The 27,032-nt window shown below is 39.7% G+C and overlaps 1 protein-coding gene across 1 annotated transcript in view; it reads left to right on the top strand.

Annotated features, from left to right (window-relative positions):
* LOC139977730 (uncharacterized) overlaps positions 1 to 27,032 on the top strand; it is a 94,204-nt gene that overhangs the window by 9,045 nt on the left and 58,127 nt on the right. The window contains exons 3-11 of the mRNA XM_071987277.1: positions 7,054 to 7,166; positions 8,106 to 8,233; positions 9,285 to 9,404; positions 14,169 to 14,288; positions 16,032 to 16,139; positions 16,872 to 17,000; positions 17,914 to 18,030; positions 19,312 to 19,446; positions 25,991 to 26,113. Coding sequence (XP_071843378.1) covers positions 7,054 to 7,166; positions 8,106 to 8,233; positions 9,285 to 9,404; positions 14,169 to 14,288; positions 16,032 to 16,139; positions 16,872 to 17,000; positions 17,914 to 18,030; positions 19,312 to 19,446; positions 25,991 to 26,113 — 1,093 coding nt within the window. The remainder of the gene's footprint in view (positions 1 to 7,053; positions 7,167 to 8,105; positions 8,234 to 9,284; positions 9,405 to 14,168; positions 14,289 to 16,031; positions 16,140 to 16,871; positions 17,001 to 17,913; positions 18,031 to 19,311; positions 19,447 to 25,990; positions 26,114 to 27,032) is intronic.

Here is a 27,032-nt window from a genome sequence, read left to right as displayed (position 1 = left end):
ATACGGCTGGTCTCATATGCATCAGTGCCAACATGAACAGACCGGCGCCAAAGGTTGCGATCATGTGCTACTTGCTCCCAGGAGTCAGTGGCTATGTTACAGCGATTCAGGTAAATCTTTAAAGAGTCCTTGTACCTCTTGTACTGTCCATTCAGAGAGCGCTGGTCACATTTAAGTTCGGAATAGAATAACTTCTTGGGCATTCTGTCGTCAGGTATACGGACCAATTTAAGTTACCAGCCCACCATAGTTGAGATTTCATTACTATTGCACCAATGCTGGGTAATTTTGATCTCTGAAGTACTTCTGTATCAGGAACCTTCTGTTGCCATGTAATGTTGAAAATTTTCCTGAGGCAGGTTTGGTGAAATCGATCCATTTTTCTTATGTGACGAGAATACGGGGTGATAGCACACTTCAACACCCACTCCATTTTGTAAACTAAATTTTGTATTTTCACCTGGCCTTAGATGCAATTTGGTGCTCCAAATGAGATTTTTTTTCTCATTTGGAAATGAAAAAGGGGTTTTCTGACTTGCGAAGCGGGGGGGGGGGGGGGCGGAATGATACTTCCGCCCCTCCACATTTTTCACTGGGGGGGCTGGCGCCCCCAGCCCCCCGGTTCCTACGCCCTTGGTAAACCTCTTACCACGAACAAATGTTGAACATCTTGTAAGAAAGCTTTCGTCTTGCCATAGGTGTTCCGTCGATACCATTGTCGAATAAGTAACTGAATAGGTAGCAGTTATTCATTCGCGAATGTCGAACGAGGAACGAGGAATAAATATCTAACTTCACACCGGTTCTGATTGGTTGAAAGTGTAGTCTGTGTGCTCATTTTTCCACTGACGCGGTTGCGTTTGTGATCGTATGCTACTCAATCTTGAAAAAGTAGATAGTACTAGACTATATCATGTCTTACTATTATTGCAGACAGCGATCACTCAGTGGGTTATGTCAACCAACCATATATGTTAACTCTTGTCACAGGTAGTCCTAGCTAGTTAAGTAAAAATGCACCGTAACAATGAACAAAATATTTCATTTTAGTCCATCGATGTCAAAACGCAAGCCTCTAGTCTGGGTTAAAATTGAAAATAAGCAAAGGTACTGTTGTCGTTGAAGACTAACTTTCAAAGCATCGGCCTACTCGTATTAATGTCAGGCCTAGCCTAGGCCACCAACATGTTACACTGGACTTACCGACACAAAGACGATACGAGTGACATTGCGTACCTTCGGATCGGCCTCAAAGGTACATACAGTATTTATCTGAAAAGAAAAAAACAGACCTATACTTTTGCATATTGCTAGCGCAGTTTCGCTTACTAGTATAACCATTAGCTTCAAAGGAAAGTGCGAGCTTCAAGATGGTAAATAAAAAATTAGTCCACCTGTAAATTGCTGTAGCCTAGTAATATTCTGTCATAGTCATAGGCCTACTCATACTCCATACTAGGTTAGGCCTCGACTTAGGCTACTAAGTACTAATACTTTCATCTATAGCCTTGCACAAGGTACGCAGGACTAGCCAACAACTAAAACGCTCATGCAGAGACCCATGCAGGGGAGATATTTAAAAAAATATTCTCGGGGTATACTGTGTACAAAACTGCAATACATCAGTAAGCGAGGCCGATCACGGAAACGTAGAGTCGGAAGGATACAAAAATATACAACACTAGGAACCGTGCGTAACACATATTAAATCAAAGTTCTTCCTTGTAGTTGTAACACATCGTGGCCAACAAACAAGCTATGTACAAATGTACAACACTAGGAACCCTGCGTAACATATATTTAATCAAAGTTCTTCCTTGTAACAACTCGTGGCCAACAAACAAGCTATGCTCTATGTACAACACTAGGAACCGTGCGTAACATATATTTAATCAAAACTTCTTCCTTGTAACACCTTGTGGCCAACAAACAAGCTTTGTATTATGTAAATGATTTCTTTCAACACACGGCCTAGCCAATAACTAGAACGTGCATTGCAGAGACCCAGGGGAGATGGGGCATAGTGTTGGACTAACAGTTAGGCTAGGCTATTAGTACAGCAAACTTTAGTATAAGTAAAAGTTGTAAGTTAGACGAGACTCAACGATTGTCATAAAAGACTATCAATCAAAGTCAGAATTGGTGGTTTGACATTTTGACTGTGGATGCATCCTTGGTGCATTTTCATGGTGATGGCAGCTACACTGCAGTGAACCTCTGTGATTTAGCATGTTATTTGCTGGCAAATCAATTCAACTATGTAGCTGAGAAGTAAAGAAATCTTACCAAAGGATAAGCTACTGTCAAACTGACATCAAAAGGAAATGAAGGAAGTTTATTCGGTTAAGTTCTGAAAGAATAGGTCTGAGCATGTTGCCTGCATAGCCAACAGTAAGTCTCTGTTATGGGAACTGCTATTGTTGAATATGTAATGTCCAGGCATCTCAAACAAATGGACAATTTCATGATATAAATGTTCCAAGATGAAAGGATACATATTTTACGATCTCAGTTATATAGTTGTCTTGTCATGAATTAGATAAATATCAGCTTCTCAACGAGAATGTTTTAACTTTCAATTTCAGAATATTTTTGATAACTGGTTCATAGTGTTCAGGGAATGATTTAATGATAAAAATTTATGTAGCAGATTTGAAGGGTCATTATTTTGTCTTTTTTTAAATACTATGGATATATATATACTTTGTACAAAACTGCTATACATGTTTGTGTAGAGCCATGCCCTTTTGGCATAGCTGGCCTGTGTTAGAATCTAACTTCAGATTGGGAGACCCTTCAGGGCGTGGGGTAGCCTTGAAATCCATTGTTCTAAAACACAACGTTACTTTACTATCTCAGGTCAGGTCAGGAGATCTCTCTTGCTACCGGTTACCATGTAACCCGGTACCACCTGTCACATGGTCGAGCCCTCGGCGACTGAACTGAGGCCCCCCTCTGGAACACTAGTTCCAGAGTGTGGAGGAGGTGCTGGACCTCCTGTCAGAAGTAAGACCAAGATCTGACTAAGAGCTCCTTTAGATCGGACAGGAGTCCAAGGAGTTCATCCAGCCTCTACTGGGAAGTCAGTAGCCGCGTGCCCAGTTTCATTATTCTACCAGCTATAAACTCTGTTGAGTAAACTTAAACCTTCATGATAGTCGACTCCCCGTTATGGCCCCGAGTCCCGGTGGCTACTCGCTGGCAACAGAGTAGCAGGGGTGCGAAGAATCCGCCGGATGTTTGGTTGCCATCTCCACAGGTAAAAGAAGACGCTGCAGCTAAGAAAAAGGAGAATGAACCAATCAGCGTAAGTAGTCGAACTTTGACAAGGACCAGCGTAAGTAACCGGAAATCGACCAAACGCCAATTTGTGACCAATAAACGCCAATCTGTGACAAATGAACCAACTGTGACTAAAACTACTGTTGAGGAACCTGGGAAAAGGAGCTCCAGTAATCTAAATATTGCGACATGGAATGTCAGAACACTGAGAAAGGAAGGTAATTGGGAAATTCTCCTGGAAGAAGCCAGAAGTTTCAACCCAGACATCCTTGGACTAAGTGAAACCCACCTGACTGAATCTGACACCATGATTAGCAAAGAGGATTTTACCGCCTTACTCGGTTGTAGGAAAGACGGAATTGGGAGAGAAGGTGTGGGACTCCTGATATCACAGTCACTACTAAGTTGCCTCGTTAGCTTTGAGTCAGTGTCACCAAGGATTATCACAGCCAAGTTTAGAACCAAGGAAGGGATAGTTAACATCATCCAAGTATATGCCCCGACCTCGACGCATGCAGAAAGTGATCAATTCTATGATGTGCTGCAGCACCACCTTCAGAAAGTCAATAAGAGGGAGCGCCTCATCCTCATGGGCGACTTCAATGCAAAAATAGGCACAGACCAGAACACCTGGAGCCCTGCAATGGGTAGATTTGGCTTGGGAAAAATCAATGAGCGTGGAGAAAAGCTGTTAGAATTCTGTATGCTCAACAAGCTAACAGTGTGCAACACACATTTCCAGCACAAAGACTGTAGGACAGTAACTTGGACCTCCCCTTGTGGAAAGTACAAGAATATGATTGACTTCATTATTATCCAGCAAGAAAACCTGACTACATTCAAGAACTGCCGGTCCCACTGCTCAGCAGATGTGGGTCAGATCATAACCTCGTCCTGGCAACAGTACTATCAGCACCGGTTAAGGTCAAGCGTCTTAAAACAACTCCAAAAAGCTATGATGTAAGCAGACTTCACAATTCACTGATTTCAGAGGAGTTCAGAGCAAAAATAGGAGGTGCCTTTGAACCTCTACTACATCTAGAGGACACAGATGTTGAGACCTTGTGGGAAAAGTTCAAAAACACCACAAACAAAGTCACGGAAGAAACAGTAGGTTACCAGCGGATGAAACTGGTGAAAGGCCTGCCAGAAGAAGTCAGAAAAATGTGCCATCTCCGCAGGAAAGCTAGAGTTGAGATGCTCAACAACCCTACAGCAGCCAATAAGAACAACTACAAGACGTTTAACAAAAAGGTGAGGTAAAACAGTGGAAAAGGAAACTCATAGAAAATGATGTTTCTGAAATGGAACAAGCCTATAGTATGAACAACAGCCATGACCTCTTCAAAAAAGTGAGGAAGCTTGCTGGGGAGAAAACAACAACCCAGGCTGTAGCCAAAGACAATCAAGGCATTCTAAGGACAGCTCCAGACGAAGTGATGAAGTGCTGGGAAAACCATTTCAACAAACATCTAAACACAGAATTCCCCAGAGATGATGATATCCTTAAAACCATCCCGGAGCCTGTCAACCGTAATACCACAAGCTTACCTTTTACCCTAGAGGAAGTAGAAGAGGCTGTCAAAAAGCTGAAAAACAATAAAGCCTGTGACTGTGACAGGATACCAGCTGAAGTATTAAAAGAAGGAGGACCACTGATGAATCAGATGCTCCTCAAAGTCATCAACAAAGCTTGGTCAGATAGGGAGATCCCAGAAGACTGGAGCAGAGGTCTGGTAACTCCTGTCTATAAGAAAGGTGACAAGCTTGATCCTGCCAATTACAGAGCCATTACTCTTCTGTCCATCCCTGGAAAAGTCTTCTGCAGGATGCTGCTTACTAGAATCCAAGATACTGTAGAAAACCACCTCAGTGAGGAGCAGTGCGGATTCAGAGCCTCCAGAGGAACAACAGATGCCATCTTCACAGTCCGCCAGATCTTTGAAAAAGCCAAAGAGAGGAAAATACCGCTTCACTGGAACTTTGTGGACTTCAAAGCAGCCTTCGACACTATTTGGAGGGAGGCTCTCTGGAAATGCCTGCGCTCAATTGGAGTAGATCCAAAGCTAGTAGACCTCATAGCAAGGATGTATGAGAAAACAAAGTGCTCTGTATTGGTGAATGGAAAGATCACTGAGTGGTTTGAGGTTCAAGTTGGTGTCAGACAAGGCTGCCTACTACCTCCCTGTCTCTTCAACATCTACCTGGAGTTTGTCATGAAAGAGATACAAAATCTTGACTCAGGTCTGAAGATGGGCAACATATGTATAAACAACATCCGTTATGCTGATGACACCACTCTCATAGAAATGGACCTTGACAGCCTACAGGAGGCCACCAACAAACTTCAAGAAGCATGCACAAGATGGGGAATGAAAATCAACCCAACAAAGTGTAAAATAATGTCTGAAGACACCAAAGATGTTCTCCTTAACCAAGTACCTGTTGAGAAAGTTGACAACTTTGTCTTCCTGGGCAGCAATGTCCCCTCAATGGAAGAAGACGTCAAACGCCGCATAAGGTTGGCTTCCTGGGCTTTTGGAAGACTGAAAAATACCATCTGGTCAAACCATGACATCACCAGATCCCTGAAAGTAAGGATTTACCAGGCCCTCATTCTGCCAATAGCAACATACAGCTCTGAATCCTGGGCACTCCGTGAAAAAGATCGTCATCGACTTGATGTCTTTGAAATGAGATGTCTCAGAGCAATACTGGGTGTCTCCATCGTAGATAAAGTGAGGAACAACACCATCAGACAAAGGCTGAATGTAACAACTACCATCAATGCTGCAATCTGCAAGAGACGTCTGAAATGGGCTTCCATATCAAGCATTCAAGAATGACTTCAGCAAGCCAAGACCTCCAGGACGACCACCTTCAAGATGGAAGAACCTAATCCAGAAAGACCTAGGTATGACAACCCAAGCTGTTGAAAGTTGCGCAGCAGATAGACCAGATTGGAGGAGGATTACTCGTCAGTCAGTCAAAGATACCTAATTAACTTTTATAGGAGCGTTCTCATTCAGTGTAACCGTCCCTAAGTTTTACTTTCATTTATTTAAGTGTCTTACTTAATTGTTTGCCATGCTGCTCCTTATTCTTGGAATGTTAAGATTTTCACTTTATCTTATTTGTAGATGGCTTTTACTTATGAGACATTGTTTTCCTTTCCTTTTTACGCAGAGCTCGCTAGTCGGTGTCAGAGAACACGCTAGTAGATTTAATACACATGGACTAGTACAAAAACCATTGTGTCCATTCCATTCTTGTAGTCATCGGCAGAGACCCGGAGCTCCCATCACCCCACCCCCCAGGAATGACACCACCAAACATCCTTTTCCCCGGCGTTACATTTGTACTTGGATAGCAATTTGCAATTGACCATTTACTAGCATTCTGTGATGCCAAACTGGATAATTTATTTCCTATAATCTGTTCAAGATTCTTCTACCCATTCACTGATTACAGAAGGACATTTCTTTCAACACACATAATGTTCTCTTTAACAATAAATTGACATCTGGAATGTCCCATTGCACTCTTTCCAATCTCCATGGTGCGGTGGCACCTGATACACATTATGCTTGTCGACGGATTCAAATCACAGCTAGGGAAAGAAGAGGAAACCTTTGTTGTCTCTCTTTCCTTAGAATGTCTTTATATGATCATGACTATCACTGTAAGACTTCAGGAAGCCCTTTAACACTTCCTGCATTCCTATAAAGTGACAAATCAATACTTGAAAATTATGCTTTATTTCCTTTGCAGAGTGCAGTCACCAACATTCTTCCTCAAGTGAATATCACATTTTACCACATTGGTCTAAACCAAATTAATCGATCAAGTTTTGAATGGGATGATGGAACCGTTCCAGTGGAAACGTAAGTGTGCCATTTTGGTTTTCTATTTCATGGGAAGCCATAAAAATACTTCATGATAATGAAATGATCAGTCTGTCAACGCTTCTGTGAAATCTCTTATTCTTTTCATGTCACCCTTAGGATGTTTTCGTTATTATGCAAACTGCCAAAGTATCGGATTTCAATATTTCATATCCATTTTAATTAAGTCGAATGGAAACAATGCCTTTGTAAAGAAGTACATATAATAGCCAACACTTAAAAGTTCACTAAGGCAAATAAGAAAGTGCTAGTACCAGTGTATTTTAGCTTTGGTTCTGTGTTAGGGTATTGCCTAACTACCATGCACCCTAGAATTTGTTACTTGTATAAATGCAGTTTGTAGTTGTTTCATGCATTCCTCATCATGATGGTGACTATAGTCAATAGGTATACCTATTGAAGGGTCCACATGTCTGTTTATGGAAGACTTGTGAACCAGCCTGTCAAATCAGCTCATATAGTTCCCCAAGACTTGAAAATCAAGCTGCTCTGGTCTCTGACTGCAGATAACGGTGTTGTGAGTTGAACAATAATGTTCGTAATGAATGTAGAATGAGATATGTATATATATAATTCAACGTTTCAAGTCAGACTAAATTGTTATAATCACCTTTAAGTTTTTTATATACATTTCTTGAGAAGGCACTTTCTCAAACAGCACAAGTGGAACCTTGAACTAGCCAATCACCAAGTTCATCCGGCATGTCGTGGGTGTTTGTGAGCAACTTGCTTGTGATCCTGTATTAAAGTCTTACTTTCAAACTCGGCGATTTATCAATCCGTCAAATGGCACATATACATACTGTTATGATCAAATTGACTAACATTTGGAATTGCTTGTTTTAAGTACCGTACCTAGCATTTTGTATTTTCATAGTTATCTTTATAATGCACCATATCATTGTTTTGCTCTGACAGCAATTGGGCTCCTGCTCAACCAACGCCAAATTCTGTTATAGAACTGTGTGTTGCTGTTGAAGCTGTTACTCTTGAATGGTACGATAGGGATTGTGATGTTCAATCAGGATTCATATGTGAACGACCTGGTGAGTCTTATTTAGTATATTATGGATATCAGGTCCAGAAGAATATGTGTCTGGCTTCAAATATTAGTTTAATCTCTACAAGTAAGGTAGAGGTATAGTTTACCCATGCATGCATGTAGCAGTTTGTTCAACAATCTGAAAAGGTTGGAGCTATTTCATTAGAATTAATCAACTTAATCCACCAAATGTAAAACAGCTATATTGTAATAAAAAGGAATATTTTGATCTCAATACATATAAACCTTTGTACTAAGATATTGTCTAAGTGATGGGCAATCTGACCCTGGGGTTAACTCTCAACAATTGCATTGTGTTTATTTGATGTGATATTTTCTCATAGGTAAAATGCAGGTCTTTGCCAGGTGAAGTGATTTATTTTGATTGGCCTTCAAAAGTCAATGCTGAGACAAAGTGTTGGGTCTTTTGAATGTTTTTGTTGTACATTTTCATATGCACAGGGTGTCCAGCTGTGTAAAGTGCCGTTCCACAGCACAAAATACTTGCTGTGGTATATGTAGATCTGGAAACATGTATACTTTATGAATTATCCATTAAAGAACGTAAGTGTGTAAATCAATAGTTATGATACGGTTCTTATACTGACCCCCATTGTCAGCCCAAATGCCCTTTTTGGTTTCCATGATTGGTCCCTGACACCTTTGGAATGCATTTATATATATATATATATATATATATATATATATATATATATATATATATATATATATATAATATAACCTATATATATATATATATATAACCTGGTAGAAACCAAGTTGTAACTTTTTGTCAACAGAGGTACTAAAAGAGAAGGGTCAATTACCCATGCAGGAAGTATAGTAACTTGCAATGTTCAGAGTTATAAAGGTTGAAAAAGGTGTTCCCGATTGGTAATGTACTTAAAACAATTGGTGGGTATATGACGTTGTGCAGTGAAGTGATGATAACATATAAGTATAGCCATAATTAACCAAATTTTGGGATGAGCTGTGCAACTCCATGTGTTTCCTCTTTGTTCATTTATTGCCTCACTATTCCTCTTCTTGTCTAGTCAATCACTTCTGCTCTGGCATTGGTACATCCTGCCAGAATGGTGGGAGCTGTACAGAGGGTCTAACGGCAGCACAGTGTGACTGCCCCGCTGGTTGGACTGGTAGCACATGCAATGTGGGTATGTACCAAAATAAAACTGTTCCACTGTTAGTATTTACGCTATTGACACTTCACCAATTTATTCTGAAAAAAACTTAAACCGCGAAATTCCACTAATTACTCGTCTTCTGTAACGATAAGACTTTACCGTTCCTATTTTCTGTAGCAGTTTTTTAAGTTTGTCTCTTATAAACTTATAGTTCATGTTTAATAAAAGGAAAAACGGCAGTGTCCTTTGTGTTGTATAGTGATTTGACCAGTTAACATCGCTGTTTGCTGCGCTGTACTTTATAAATGATTCCCTTTCGATTGAGGAACAAGTTTTTGGATTGAATGGTTGGAATGTTATAAAGTTTCACACTTCTGAGATGTACTTGTATATTGTCTCACAGGGGAATCTTTAAGCCCCATTATGCATTCATCCTCGATTATCGGTAAGGAATCTTTTCTGCTATTTTTTCCCATAATCACACAATCATGACGATGTACTTGTTTTTGCCAATCTTTTGGCTCATTGATCAAACGCATTATGGGCGAGCATTATGTATTTACCTTCCCATTCATAGCTATGCATCTACTTATGTACGTACAAGGCACCAGACTCTATATTTGAAAAAATTGCACTCTATTAATGTATTTAAGTACTTTCAGTTATAATTTTGTTTTTTTGTAAGCCTTAATTATATATGTCATGGTTATGACTGTCAGTATTGTGAATTCATGTGTATATATCCTATGTACCTCTTTTAGTCTTCATTGATAGCAGAATTTACTATTGTGTAGGATGGAAAACCAAAGAGTCTTTCAAGTACTTGACTTAAATTATTCATACATTGTTACTCTTTAATAAATACAGATTTTTCTTAATTTGTTCATAAGAAGGTACATGAAACCCAAATAATAGGAAAGACAAATGCATTTTGTTCATGTCAGTTAGAGGAGTAGTTTGTTGTGAGAGCTCGGACTGTGATCAATCAGTTTCAAAGCCGAGTGAAGAAGTTTACTGGGTAACTGCATGTGGGTGAATAGTACCTTATTAAACTGTTACTGATATGTTCCAAACTGACATGGTTCCTCTGTGGTATTTATCTTGGCAAACTATATGTGAATTAATTGAATTGTGACTTCTCTTCTCAAATTATTCAAAAACAAAGAAATAAAGGAATAAACCTTCACTCAAGTTCTTGTAATGTATAGTGTGTTGCATTTGTAATTTGCCCTGGTGTGACTCATATAATAGGGCAGATGGAATGACAAGATTTAGTAATGCTATATTTTTCAACCTTGTCTACCATATCCCTTAAAGTTAAATTAGCCAAGCAGATGTAGTCTTATGTACCTTGATTCTCCTACACTCTGAATAGGACTCAATCAGCATTGGTCAACACTCTCTGGAGCAAACAGATGTAGTCTTATGTACCTTGATTCTCATACACTCTGGAAAGGACTCAGCCAGCATTGGTCAACTGGAGCAAACAGATGTAGTCATATGTACCTTGATTCTCATACACTCTGGAAAGGACTCAACCAGCATTGGTCAACACTGTCTGGAGCAAACAGATGTAGTCGTATGTACCTTGATTCTCATACTTTCTGGAAAGGACTCAATCAGCATTGGTCAACCTGCATGTCTGGAGCAAACAGATGTAGTCTTATGTACCTTGATTCTCATACACTCTGGATAGGACTCGATCAGCATTGGTAAACTTCAGCAAACAGATGTAGTCTTATGGACCTTGATTCTCATACACTCTGGAAAGGACTCAACCAGCATTGGTCAACACTGTCTGGAACAAACAGATGTAGTCTTATGGACCTTGATTCTCATACACTCTGGATAGGACTCGATCAGCATTGGTCAACTGGAGGCAACAGATGTAGTCTTAAGTACCTTGATTCTCATACACTCTGGATAGGACTCGATCAGCATTGGTCAACTGGAGCCAACAGATGTAGTCTTAAGTACCTTGATTCTCATACACTCTGGATAGGACTCGATCAGCATTGGTCAACTGGAGCCAACAGATGTAGTCTTAAGTACCTTGATTCTCATACACTCTGGATAGGACTCGATCAGCATTGGTCAACTGGAGCAAACAGATGTAGTCTTATGTACCTTGATTCTCATACACTCTGGATAGGACTCGATCAGCATTGGTCAACTGGAGCAAACAGATGTAGTCTTAAGTACCTTGATTCTCATACACTCTGGATAGAACTCGATCAGCATTTGTCAACTGGAGCCAACAGATGTAGTCTTAAGTACCTCGATTCTCATACACTCTGGATAGGACTCAATCAGCATTGGTCAACTGTATCCAACAGATGTAGTCTTATGTACCTTGATTCTCATACAATCTGGATAGGACTCAATCAGCATTGGTCAACTGGAGCTAACAGATGTAGTCTTAAGTACCTTGATTCTCATACACTCTGGAAAGGACTCAACCAGCATTGGTCAACACTGTCTGGAACAAACAGATGTAGTCTTATGTACCTTGATTCTCATACACTCTGGATAGGACTCGATCAGCATTGGTCAACTGGAGCAAACAGATGTAGTCTTAAGTACCTTGATTCTCATACACTCTGGATAGGACTCGATCAGCATTGGTCAACTGGAGCAAACAGATATAGTCTTCAGTACCTTGATTCTCATACACTCTGGATAGGACTCAATCAGCATTTGTCAACTGGAGCAAACAGATGTAGTCTTAAGTACCTTGATTCTCATACACTCTGGATAGGACTCAATCAGCATTTGTCAACTGGAGCCAACAGATGTAGTCTTATGTACATTGATTCTCATACACTCTGGATAGGACTCAATCAGCATTGGTCAACTGGAGCAAACAGATGTAGTCTTATGTACCTTGATTCTCATACAATCTGGATAGGACTCAATCAGCATTGGTCAACTGGACCCAACAGATGTAGTCTTAAGTAGCTTGATTCTCATACACTCTGGAAAGGACTCAACCAGCATTGGTCAACACTGTCTGGAACAAACAGATGTAGTCTTATGGACCTTGATTCTCATACACTCTGGATAGGACTCGATCAGCATTGGTCAACTGGAGCAAACAGATGTAGTCTTAAGTACCTTGATTCTCATACACTCTGGATAGGACTCGATCAGCATTGGTCAACTGGAGCAAACAGATATAGTCTTAAGTACCTTGATTCTCATACACTCTGGATAGGACTCGATCAGCATTGGTCAACTGGAGCCAACAGATGTAGTCTTAAGTACCTTGATTCTCATACACTCTGGATAGGACTCGATCAGCATTGGTCAACTGGAGCAAACAGATGTAGTCTTAAGTACCTTGATTCTCATACACTCTGGATAGAACTCGATCAGCATTTGTCAACTGGAGCCAACAGATGTAGTCTTAAGTACCTCCATTCTCATACACTCTGGATAGGACTCAATCAGCATTGGTCAACTGTAGCCAACAGATGTAGTCTTATGTACCTTGATTCTCATACAATCTGGATAGGACTCAATCAGCATTGGTCAACTGGAGCTAACAGATGTAGTCTTAAGTACAGTGATTCTCATACACTCTGGAAAGGACTCAACCAGCATTGGTCAACACTGTCTGGAACAAACAGATGTAGTCTTATGGACCTTGATTCTCATACACTCTGGATAGGACTCGATCAGCATTGGTCAACTGGAGGAAACAGATGTAGTCTTAAGTACCTTGATTCTCATACACTCTGGATAGGACTCGATCAGCATTGGTCAACTGGAGCAAACAGATATAGTCTTCAGTACCTTGATTCTCATACACTCTGGATAGGACTCAATCAGCATTTGTCAACTGGAGCAAACAGATGTAGTCTTCAGTACCTTGATTCTCATACACTCTGGATAGGACTCAATCAGCATTTGTCAACTGGAGCCAACAGATGTAGTCTTATGTACATTGATTCTCATACACTCTGGATAGGACTCAATCAGCATTGGTCAACTGGAGCAAACAGATGTAGTCTTATGTACCTTGATTCTCATACAATCTGGATAGGACTCAATCAGCATTGGTCAACTGGACCCAACAGATGTAGTCTTAAGTAGCTTGATTCTCATACACTCTGGAAAGGACTCAACCAGCATTGGTCAACACTGTCTGGAACAAACAGATGTAGTCTTATGGACCTTGATTCTCTTACACTCTGGATAGGACTCGATCAGCATTGGTCAACTGGAGCAAACAGATATAGTCTTCAGTACCTTGATTCTCATACACTCTGGATAGGACTCAATCAGCATTGGTCCACACTGTCTGGAACAAACAGATGTAGTCTTATGTAGTTTGATTCTCATACTTTTGGATAGGACTTGAACTCTCAATGGCTGAAGACTTTCTTTACCCATCAATAAGTTTAGAGATATCTCCTCTAGTTGATCAAGACACATTACATAGTGCTTCACATTGTCTGCCAAATGCATACCACATCATAGTGAAGTGATAACAATGTCAGCTTCACATTCCTTGGAATATTGTATTTAGTAAGAATATCTCTTGTTTATTTTTAGAATCGTATAGTGGTAATAGTATCTAGAAATCTTTATATAACCTGTCAAAATGGTGGAAAACATATTCACAGTACATGCCAATTGCAATTGTATAGAGAATAATTCTTCAACCTGTTAAAACTTTCTGCTTGCATAATAATGTCCCTTTTTTGAGAACTCGTTTTCTTCGTCGGTGCGGTTTGATGCTGTCAAGCTTTCATTCATTTCCTTGTTTTTTGCTTCTGTTTCATTCTCCAGACATTAATGAATGTGAAAATCCTCAGCAGTGTAATCCGCCTGCATTTTGCTCTAATTTAGATGGAACGTTTACTTGTTCTTGCCCTGGTGGATTTATGGAAGTCGCTGGGGATTGTGTCGGTAAGAGCAGGACTACCCTCATTAAAGATGACAATAATAAAAAAAAAAGAAGAATATAAATTTATGCAAGGAATTATAATACTGTTAGATAGCGAGCTCACTCTTATTTAAGAAACCTTACCCAGCTGGGGGTAAGAGACGAGAGACACCATCAAATGATTTGAACCAAGGAATCATCAATAGGTATATTAGATAGGGTAGAATATATAAAATAATTACTCATTGCAATATTCAAGGTCTCAGCTCAAGTAATGCAGCTCATGTGTCACAGAGAACAACTGTCCACAAACAGCTAAGATAGCATAAGGAAAGAATCGTATCTGAGAGTTGACATTTTGTTAATCTGTTTATCTTATTGTGTAATCTGTATGTGATGTCATTGTGTAAATCTGTATGTGATGTCATTGTGTAAATCTGTATGTGATGTCATTGTGTAAATCTGTATGTGATGTCATTGTGTAAATCTGTATGTGATGTCATTGTGTAAATCTGTATGTGATGTCATTGTGTAAATCTGTATGTGATGTCATTGTGTAAATCTGTATACATGTCATTGTGTAAATCTGTATGTGATGTCATTGTGTAAATCTGTATGTGATGTCATTGTGTAAATCTGTATGTGATGCCATTGTGTAAATCTGTATGTGATGTCATCGTGTAAATCTGTATGTGATGTCATCGTGTAAATCTGTATGTGATGTCGTCGTGTAAATCTGTATGTGATGTCGTCGTGTAGATCTGCATGTGATGTCGTCGTGTAGATCTGTATGTGATGTCATCGTGTAAATCTGTATGTGATGTCATCGTGTAGATCTGCATGTGATGTCGTCGTGTAGATCTGCATGTGATGTCGTCGTGTAGATCTGTATGTGATGTCGTCGTGTAGATCTGCATGTGATGTCGTCGTGTAGATCTGCATGTGATGTCGTCGTGTAGTTCTGTATGAGATGTCGTCGTGTAGATCTGCATGAGATGTCGTCGTGTAGATCTGCATGAGATGTCGTCGTGTAGATCTGCATGTGATGTCGTGGTGTAGATCTGTATGTGATGTCGTGGTGTAGATCTGTATGTGATGTGATGTCGTCGTGTAGATCTGTATGTGATGTCGTGGTGTAGATCTGTATGTGATGTCGTCGTGTAGATCTGTATGTGATGTCTGGTGTAGATCTGTTTGTGATGTCGTGGTGTATAGATCTGTATGTGATGTCGTGGTGTAGATCTGTATGTGATGTCGTCGTGTAAATATGTATGTGATGTCGTCGTGTAGATATGTATGTGATGTCGTCGTGTAGATCTGTATGTGATGTCGTCGTGTAGATCTGTATGTAATGTCGTGGTGTAGATCTGTATGTGATGTCGTCGTGTAGATATGTATGTGATGTCGTCGTGTAGATATGTATGTGATGTCGTCGTGTAAATCTGTATGTGATGTCGTCGTGTAGATCTGTATGTGATGTCGTCGTGTAAGTCTGTATGTGATGTCGTCGTGTAAATCTGTATGTGATGTCATGATTGTTCCTTTGAAACTTCCTTCCTCTTGTTTTTCACTTTTTATATCTTGTAAACTGTTAACTGTGCTAAGCTTGAGCTTCGATATTTTAGATTCAGCCTAAGGCCTGTTTACTCGCAAGATTACTTGCACAAGGCCCGTTCACTCCCGGGAATACTGCCTAAGGCCTGTTCACTTGCAAGATGACTGCATTTATTTTATATTACTTGATTTGTGTGTTATCTTTTGCCAAGAAATTGATGATTGTCAAGATGTAACCTGCGGACAATTTGAAGAATGCCTGAATGGAGTTTGCAGCTGTGAAGCTGGATATCAGAGGAGTATAAATGGATTATGCCGAGGTAATCATCCAATTATTTTCAGACGTACCATTTGCACCTGAAATAGTACAGAAGAATGTATAGAACAGTTTTAACCAGCCTCACATCAATTAACATAGTGATTGATATATCCAAAAGTTCAGTCACAAACACTGTGAATTTGTTGCACTATCATGCTAATTTCAGTCAAGATATCTTTGAATTACGATATATATAGGTCCTTAAATTGATAACAATGTCACATTGTCAAGCGTGGTCAACAAAATGGAAGTTTTATTCTTAGAAACTGTTACTGGTGTGAAGTGTATTCTCTATAGGGGACATTGCTACACACAGGGCAATTAACAGTATACATCTATGATGTCATTTGAACACGTTATAAAAGTATTGTATGTAATTCCTATCATGGTATATAAAGTTTCCCTAACTTGCTCTCTTACAAATAAAGTAATAGATTGTACTATACAGGCCCTTGAGTACATATCGAGCGGTGTGACTTGGTTTCTTAGCAACCAACCCTGTAGGATACAAAGATTGCTCCTTAGCATGCCAACCGTGTAGGATGTATGAGGCTATATACTGCCTGCTTTTAAGGGTAGAATTTGTGCATAGCAGTGTGGAAATGAAAGCAATCATATTGAATGTTCTCTTCAATTCAATTTGTATATTTACAAGTAAGTAACTTTCTCCACTGTTTCATCATCCATGTGTTTTCTATTCCTTCAATCCCTTGAATCACTTTTCAATTTGTAGATCAGGATGAGTGTTCAGACTTATTCATCTGTGCTGGCTCTCAAAACCAGATGTGCGTCAATAACGACGGAAGCTTTACCTGCAATTGTATCACAGGATATACAAGGAATGCGGCAGGTCTTTGCATTGGTTAGAAAAAATTCTGTAGTATTTGTGCGATATTCCTCTATACTGATATCTTTCTGTTTTTCTATTTATAATGTTTATCTGTTCATTATATATATATATATATATATATGTATATATATATATATACATATATAAATACATATATATACATATATATATATAAATACATATATATATATATTTATATATATATATTTATATATATGGAAGTTTGAATAAAATTCTCTACTGAGTAATGAAGTATTTGTATGTATGTATTTTACATCCAGGAACTCGCGAAGAAGCCTCATTGGCATATCAAAGCCACAAGCTGACCGAAGTCAGTCTCTTATTTAAGATCCACACTTAATAAAAGGAAAGATAATTGGGAACAGGTTGTTCAGAAAGATGATGAGGCAGGTGCCAGAAGTTGATAGGAGTTCATTTCTTTTCAATGGGAGGGGAATAAGGGGGGAGTTGCTTGGGGGAGAATGACCTTTGTGATGTATTACAGCGGAGAATGTTGATAAACACTGGGTTTCTTGGGGGGGGGGGTTTTGAGGACATATTGCTTTAGCACAATTTCGCTGCTGATAATAATCAAGATCTTGGGAGGTGGTAGTTAGGGGTGAAGTTCACAATGTCTAGGTTTGAGCACTGCAACATGAAAAAAAAATTGACAAACTGCTTATGTATTACAAAAAGCCTGTGCAGGTATAAATATATGTGACTGAATGAAAACAGTCATAGGACAACCCTTGAAGAATAGAGAACTGGGTTCCATGCAATGTGTGAGTGTCATATGTGATAAGAATCACATGATATACCACATGAAGAACCTGCTGGAGAAACCATCAGGCGAGACCTTTCAGTTAAATTGTATGAACGATATGATCTGCCCATCTCCTCGACAAAATGTTATTTATCTTTATAGATATGAATGAATGTGATACTAATCCCTGTGGGATTAATGAAGACTGCTCTAACACTATTGGGTCATTTACTTGTGATTGCATGGAAGGCTACAGGAGACAGGGTTCCAATTGCGTTGGTAAGTATCTTCAACTTTTATCCGAGTAAAATTGCTTGAAATTACGGAATTATAATAATGTCTGCTATAATGATGCGATAAGATCACAAGAAGTTGGAGCTGTTTAATTTAGCTGAAATGTGAAATTTGATTTATCGAAAGTCAAATACAAGAAAGAACGGTCTGGGGAGAGCTGGGAAACATCTGCTTGACTTAAGTTTATGACAGCAATTTCGTTGAGGATGAAATGATTACATTAACTCAAATTATTATTTATTATATATATATATATATATATATCATACTAGGTTGGGGCGGCTACCTAAGGAATCAATCCCCTGTTGGGACATGTCCTTAATGGTATGGTTGGGTAGGTTAAAGTGTTTTCCAACTGAGGGCCCAGTCTTCATGGTGTTGACTGTGGATCTGTGACCATAGAATCGCTTCTTGAGGGTGGTTTTGGTTTCGCCATCATACTGGATGCCGTAAACTCTACAAGAGATCAGATAGGTGACATTAGTGGTTGTGCAAGTGATTTGATTCTTAGTCTTGTGTGTGAGTTGCCTGTGGCTGGTGATGGAATTTGATTCAACAATGTGGTGGCTGCAGATGATGCATCTTGAAGTATGATCACATTTGAAAGTACCATACTCAATGGGTGTAGGCTTAGAAGTTAGAGGTGGAACAACAGTATGCACAAGAAGGTCTCGTAGGTTGAGTGGAAGTCTGTAAAAAAATGATGGTGGGTTTTTTAGGAATGGCTCGTTGGAGTCTATCTGAAGCGAGGAGAATGTTGTGGTTGTTAGAGGTGATTTGCTGAAGAGGAGGAAGATTTGGTTGAAAAGAAACAACCAGGGGAGCTTGTAGTCGCAATCTCGTCCCATTTTGTTCTTCAATGCCAAAGTATATGATCTGGATAGGGAGCGGACTCTCTGAATGGCTCCACGCACCCTTCTGGCACTATGGCCCCTGGCAGTAAAGTGTTTTTCCAAAGCATCTGTATGGCGAATGAAAGAGGAATTGTTAAAGCAAATGCGACGAAGACGAAGTGCTTGACTGTAGGCAGTTCCAGACTTGCAGTGAGGGGGATGGCAGCTTGAAGAATGGAGATACTGGTGTGTGTCTGTGGGCTTGTTGTATAAGTCTGTAGAGAGAGAACCGTGTTCCTTGCGAAGAGTCACATCGAGAAAGTTGACCTATTGGTGGGAGTAATATATATTTAATATATATTGTAAGATTTGGAGGAAGGTCTGTTCTTGTCTGTAAAGAAAACAAAAATGTGATTATTTTCATCTATTGCAGCTTTAACCACTTGTGCAACCTTTGCAACGATATGCGATGTCATGTCACAGATTTGCGTCGAGGACCCTATTGTCGGTGCGCAGTGTGTTTGTTTGGATGGATTTGTGTCTTCATCGTCAATAAACGGTTGTCAAGGTAAATGCTTGTTTGTTTCTGTACCCTGTGTTATAGTCACCTGATATTGGATTTACATAAACCACATGCATGGTACTGTGGTAATTGAATCTGTCCTTACGATCCCTACATCAACCTTCATGATTTGTGACTAAGCAATGAAATTGATATATGTGGTCCATGCACTGTTTGTGTGAATCTGAAAAGATGCATATCGACTCGATGACAGCAGTCAGAATTTTGTTTGCAAAATAATAAGGGCAGGCTAATCTGTATGTACGGTGTTAGCACGTACATCTGTAGCTTACAAACGTTTCAAAAATTATACCTTAACAAGTGTCAGGGTTGTGTCTCTGTGAAAAGTTTTATTAAGTACTGCTAAAGTCTAAAAACAAAAATCCCAATGCAGCCAGATTATATATATCATATATATTTAGTATCCCTAAAAGTGCAACTAGTACAACATCTCTTGCCCCCTTTAAAACACAATCACTTTCAAAAACAGTGTGCAATTGTGACAGCTGAGTAGACAGTTCTTTTTAACTCCAAGTATACTGGCCATGCATCCCTTGATTCCAGCCTATATTTACAGCTGAAAACCATTGGGAACCCAGTTGACAGACCTTTGGAGTCAATCCATATTTCATATTTTACAGTCCACTCTTTTTAAAGTGTCCCAATAGCTTCCCTTTTAACAGGAATAATATAAAGCATAAAGTGGAATATATATTGCCAGAACTCTATTTGTTATATATTATTAAATAACTTTGAATGGACATCAACATCTCATGGTGGGTTTTCAAATATTGTTCTGCGGAACAAATGTATTTGCAACTATATTGCCTGATTTCAATCTTTGTGGAACGTGCAAAAATGTCACCCGTACCCAAACCAGGGAATCAGTCTTCTAACTATAGATATCACTGGGTTTAATTGCAGAACATTCTACTCCAATAGATTATCCCAAAGATAGATTATCATCATAGTTTATCATGGAACATGGCGTTTTCATGCACTGATGCCATACTTGTCAAAAGAGTCTAGATTTTTCCTGCTCTTTAACACGGTCTTGCCTAATCGCTTACTTCAAGACCTATTTAGCTTTATTGAAGAACCAAATGGCTTATTCACTGGCTTGCAAACTTCCTACAAGGCTGGTCTAGGCAAGTGAAATCACAGAAGGGATTTTCCTCTGAATCGAATTTTAAAATTGGCGTTCCCTGAAAGGGTCCTCTATCGGCTCTACTTGTCACCCTGTACACTGATGAAATATGCTCCGGTTCCAACTGCAGGGGGCACATGATACCGCTGTTTCTTGCAGATTATGGTAAAAGATGACATAGGAAATAAGAAGTTTCTGTATTTTATTTCTAGAATTGTTCCTCTGTGTGAGCAGAAATATCTCCTTTTGAATTCAAAGAAAGTTTGCTTTGAAAATGTAAACGTTAAGCACAGAGGTTTAGGGAAGCCTCGCAAATCTAACCGCCGGTTCCGGGCCGGCGGAAATCTCGCACCCCTTGCTCAATATGCATGTGCATATTGGTCCCATGGTTGAATGCACACAAGCCGGTTGCCAGCCGGAGTAATGAGCACAGTGTCCTGACAACACAAGGCTGGTTATTCTTCACAAACAATGAGCAAACTTGGCCAAGTGACCGGATTAACTTTTGCGGTTTTGACAGTCAATAGAGCGGTAGTTTATGTTGCAAAGTGACTTATACACTAAAATCCGCCACTACCAAATGTCCGAGATTTAGTACTTTATATAATTCTTGCAAATCTTCCACGTTATCAAACCTCACAAATAAAATTTCTTGGGTCTCTTATGAACAACTGTGAAACTCCGCTACTCGAAAGTTCGATAAAAGTATAGCCTTTACCTGGGCCTATACATTATGAGCCTTGTTCAACGAGTGGTACGTAACTATGAATTAAAACTGAATCAGCCATTGCATTAAATATATGCCCCCAAGAACTTCAGAAAACCCATATTGACACACCAGAATTTAATCAAAACAATAGTTAAGCTATGCCACACATGTATGTTAAAGAGAGAACATCGACCGTAACGTTGATTTCTGAAGCTAACTGCGACACAAATTCAACGAATAAACAGATGGTTTAGGCTTGATTTTTCCCATTGACTTAGCGTGTTAGGCTGCCATGTGGTTAGAGATATAAGTAACTATTCGGTGAAAATTTTAATGCAAGCTAATTTGCGATACAGTTTCAGTTTATATCTCCACATTGTATTGCATTGTTTCAAGCAGAGAACCTTCAAGCTGTTGTATAGCTCAACCCCGGTATGATAATGACATGTGTAGGCTACTCGACAAAATTTTCCAGAAACGTAATAGTAATACACCCACCCCACTAGGGTTGGGCGATATTTGCTTTTTAACATCACGATAAATAGTTCAAAGATTATCGTGATATTTCGATAATTATACGATAATTTTTCCTTGTTGTTAACTGCCGAATTCCCACCAACCCCTGTTGCGTGCGAGCATAATGGCGTGGGGTCCAGGGGCCCGCCTTAGGGCCCCGCCTTAGGGCCCCGGTGGGGTCAAGGGGTGGAACCCCCTTGTGTGGGGTCCAGGGGCAAAGGCCCCGGAAAATTTTAGTATTTTTGCGTGTCTGGCGATAAAAAATTTGCAGTAGAGGATTCAAAATACTGACAACTTTTTTAATTTAAATTGTCACGAAACTGATGAAAATTTGAAAATGACAAGTGAGAGTTGCTATATTATGTGATAAAATGAAAAGAGATTTAATCGGTCTTACAATCTTTAAAAAGTTTAACTAACAAAACTGTCAATATTATGAAACAAACTACGTTCGGCAAAGCCCCGTTTCGAGACTGCCTAACAATGAACAGCGTGTACTATACGTACATCAGTTTACAACTGCAGTGTTTACCCCTACTTAAATATCATGGTAGGCATACTGTACATGGGCTGCGATTCTTCCCAACAACCCCCCTGTCTAACACCTGTTTGTTAACATTTTTGGCACGTTTCCAAAAAACTTTTCATGGAGTAAACTATTTTGGCTCCACTCTAGAATTAATTAGGTAAGTCAGTAAAGGATCGGTAAAGTTATGCGAAATATTATCTTAGACGTTCAAGAAAAGTATATATCCCCATAACATTAAGGTAAAAAAAACAGACCTCAAGCCAACCGACTCCTCCGCATGAACAAAACAATCTATTCCCCATGGTACACTCGAGGCACAGTCTATACCGTACAGACATAGCACGATTTCAAGGCCCCAATAGCTACAGTATGGCTATCTTTATGAAAGTAAACCTTTTAATCCCATGTTTTAGGCCACTTGGCATGATTAACTGAATGCTAAATATTGTTTCCATGTCCTTGTAGAAAACGTCAACTTCGCAAAATACAATTAGTTGTGTTTTTGTTGTTACGTGAGATCCGTAACCGGCGAAGTGGTTAGGCTATTTACCATACACTTAACTATGGTAGGATATTAATTTTTCCTTTTTTTTGTGGAAATTCTAGAAAATACTTTCTTTTCCCCCCACCAAATATGGTCTTATGGTTTATTCATAAATGGGTGTACTAGAGCCTTGTTTACATGACATTATTTGCATTTAGCACGATATGCCAGTTTCGCGTGAATTTTTCGAAAGTATTTTGCTCGATCCTTCGTAAAATTTGAAAGGTGTACCAACTTACTGTTCGTACACAATTGCTAATTTCTCTACTGATTTTCAGAGTTGTAAAGGACGTTTTTTTTTACGAAGTTCAAAAGTCAGTAAATGAAGTTTATAAACTTTATTTCTTTCAACTTTCTTAACCATGGAATGCTAGAATAACATTTACACTTAAAACGGAGAAAGGATAATCGCATTTTTTCCACATTTATTTCAAATTTCTTTCACAAGAAATTATCGTCATCTGTTCAATCCTCATGATGTCTACGATCTAGCTGGCTAAAAAAAAGTACAGCTTCGCTGGAGTGCGAAAAATTGCCTACAGTCAACCGATTTTTTTTCCCTAGCTAGGTAGTTTAGGTCCTGTTCTGTACAACTTAGTAGGATTATTCTAAAGTCTTCCCGTATGTTAGGCTCTGGTTCAGGCTTACGGCACGTGTACAAGAAGTGAGATTGTGATTTCAGTTTTTTAGATTTTTAAATCTTAAAAATTCAAAAAACCTGTCCTTGCAAAAAGGCAACGAAAGTTTTTGTTCCTACTTGGCCGACTGGGAAAATAAGAAAGAAAGCATTTTAGATTCCTGCAGTGTAAATTCACATTTCCTTACTTATTTTTCACAGAAGTTTTGCTTCTGCAGTAGGATAAAATACAGCGTATAAACACACTATCTTTTTGAAACGTTTGAAAACCGTGAGACTTAGCTATGATGTTTTGTTCAACTCACTATTGTGTTCAAATCGGCTTAGTAAAAACTTGACCGCGGCTGTGAATGTAACTGTATAGCGCGGAGGGTGGTTTGGAGAGTGTGTGCACTCAAGTGTGACTCATTTTCTGCTTGTGGCTGTGCTCATTATAGCCGCGGAAAAATCCACCGGCCCGGACATGGCGGTTAGATTTGCGAGGCTTCCCTTAATGAATGTGAAAGCACAGAGATTTGTAATTCAGGGTTCGACGTGTCAAACGTACCTCTCAAACGATGTATTTAGGAGTCTGCGTGGATGATAAGTTAACGTTTACTAATGATAACGTGTAGATGTCAGCAAAAGTGTATTACACTGTTTCGACATTAGCATACAGTGTCCCTTTAAGTTTTTCAGTAAGACAATAGAAAGAGTGCTTACTACGTCTATCTTGACCACCCGAGTATACCTGCTTTCAGTTTGGTACCATTCTGTACTAGTAAAGATAAGAAATCAATAGGAAGTTCCTTAAACTTTGTTCAACATTTTCAGGAATATAATTATGGGAATCTTGTGTATAAGGTCAATGAATCTGCTAGGAATGATCTGGTAAGGATTGCCAAAAATAGACAAGCTACTCTTAAGGAACATCCTCTACAGTCCAAATTTTTCTGTGCAATGAAAAAAAATTTGATTCAGTTGGTATGTCATCTCTATAGAAGTCACCGGAGTTGTGATAGTGAACAGGTGGCATGTCATCTCTATAGAAGTCACCAGGGTTGTGAAAGTGAACAGTTGGTATGTCATCTCTATAGAAGTCACCAGGGTTGTGAAAGTGAACAGTTGGTATGTCATATCTATAGAAGTCACCAGGGTTGCAGGCGCGGATCCAGGGGGGGTCCAGGGGGTCCGGACCCCCCTGCTCTTGGCCCAAAAAAAAAAAGAGAAAAAAAAAGAGAAAAAAAAAGAGAGAAAAAAAGAGAGAGAGAAAAAATAATTAAATTAAACGCCAATTTTAAACATGTAGGACGTCAGAAGGGCGGTTATCCTTACAAGTCAGCCAGGTGTGTCTTTTCCGTCAAATGAACTATAGTGTGCACGCGTGCTACACATGCAAAAAATGCCTAAAAATCTCAATTTTCAGACCGAAAAGTTTCAAAATTGAGGTGGTGTTCGAATTGCTTTGGGCGGTGAGGTGGCAGAGCGGTAGGCTGCATAGGATGCGCCGACGAATTCTTCATGATCGTTTTCTGCGGTGAGAAGGCATAAAACTGTTCTCCGATCAACAATGGGCAAGGAACGTCTCACAGCTCTTGTTCTCATGAACACGTATTATAACACTCCTATCGACACTGACGAAGTGGTCCGAAAGTTCATTGAGAAACATCCACGGCGTTTGTTCTCTCCAATCTACCATGAATAGATCATCAATAAAACTAGCTAACTCGTACTGATGCAGATACATTTCGAGTGAGTTTTTGTAGGTGCTTTGAATGGCTAAATTGAAGGGGGTTCCCTGTTGTACTTAAATATCCAAGAATTTCACAATGGATAGAGGGAAACCCACTCCCCTTAGACCCTAGGATCACTGGAGGCCAACCCCTCACCCTTCCAGAATCCTGGATCCGGCCCTGCATCAAACAGTGGTGACGGAACGGGAGGGGGATTGGTGGCTAAAGGCATTATGATTTTTGTATCATCTCAACTCATCTGATATGTATTACCATATTTCATAGATTGTTCTTTTCTCATCAATTGAGAAATTGCAGACATGAGATCCATATTTTCAGGCTAGGTACATGCAGCTTAGAATACTCGGGAAGTGCCGTTTTCCGGCCATCTGGGGGGGTTTGTAAAGCCAAAAATTTTCTGGTACGCTCCGCGCCAACCGATGGTGGCGCTCCGCTTAGATAGTCTTTCGATCAGGCGCGGCTGGACCAGTCAGACCCCCCCCCTGTCAAAAATCCTGCATCCGCCCCTGAGTTGTGATAGTGAACAGGTGGCATGTCATCTCTATAGAAGTCACCAGGGTTGTGAAAGTGAACAGTTGGTATGTCATCTCTATAGAAGTCACCAGGGTTGTGAAAGTGAACAGTTGGTAGGTCATCTATATGGAAGTCACCAGGGTTGTGAAAGTGCATTCTTCCAGTCGGCTCATGCATTAAAATTGTGGCCCTTAATTGTTTTTTCTCTTTTTGTTTTTGTAGATATGGATGAGTGCCAGACGCTCCCTTGCATCGGTGCAAACACTGTTTGCCAAAATACTGTTGGCAGTTTTGCGTGTGTCTGCCAAGACGGATTTCAAGCAAACCCTTCTAACGTTTGTCAAGGTACTGTGTGTTTCCAGTAAACTAATATGAACTTTTGTGTGCTTTGTTATTATTACTGCTGTCCTAGGTATATAACAATATTCCACACTGAATAAAGATGGAATGCAAGGTCATTCAATGGCACAGTTGATATTATTTTCTTCTCGTTTAGTGCTTACCAGTCGTCATTATATTGCAGCAATATGTTCAGGCCAACAGCGCAATTAAGGTCATAATTAGCCAAGGGGGTTGTGTAGTGTGTGTAGTGGTACCATACAAGGGAAGCATGTTTCCCAACAAAGATGTCCTCTGGTGCTATCTGTAACAAAATCAAGTTACAGTTAGAGGGCCACATAAAAGAGATGTACTAAGTCAAGTTATTAGACAACTATTAAACTAGTTGGAGAATGAAACAAGTAATTTAATGGAAAACCTCTCTCCCTTTCCTCTGTGACATCTGTCTCTGTCCTATGTATTGAGAGCACGGTGGCCAATTGGCCAAGGCGTCGGACTTGTGAGCCAAGGAATGCTGGTTCGATTCCTGCCTAGTTTATTACCTTGTGTCCTTGGGCAAGATGCTTTATCTCAATTGCCTCTCTCCACCCTGCAGGGGTTAAATGGGGACCTGTGAATTAACTTTTCATCAGTATATCACTCCAGCCGACTGGAGGGATTGTCTCTGGGACAGGTTATCATTGACCAGGGGCAATATATTGTCTTTGAACATTATTATTATTATCACATACACAAAATATGGCTGCGTGTGCCCCCAATGAGATGAAACTTCAGCGAAAGGTTATTGCCTTGTGAGTTGCATTGAAAATGATGGATAATAACTATGAATGGCAGTATGTGTGCGGGCAAACTAGCCAATCGCAAGCAAAGAAACCTGCTGTGGGGATTACCCATTCAAGATGAGCATTACACTAAAGGCACCCAT

This window comes from Apostichopus japonicus, chromosome 2 (genome assembly GCF_037975245.1).
Source record: "Apostichopus japonicus isolate 1M-3 chromosome 2, ASM3797524v1, whole genome shotgun sequence".
NCBI classification, from domain to species: domain Eukaryota; kingdom Metazoa; phylum Echinodermata; class Holothuroidea; order Aspidochirotida; family Stichopodidae; genus Apostichopus; species Apostichopus japonicus.
Note: the sequence above shows the minus strand (reverse complement) of the source record. Positions and strands in the feature narration are given on the sequence as shown.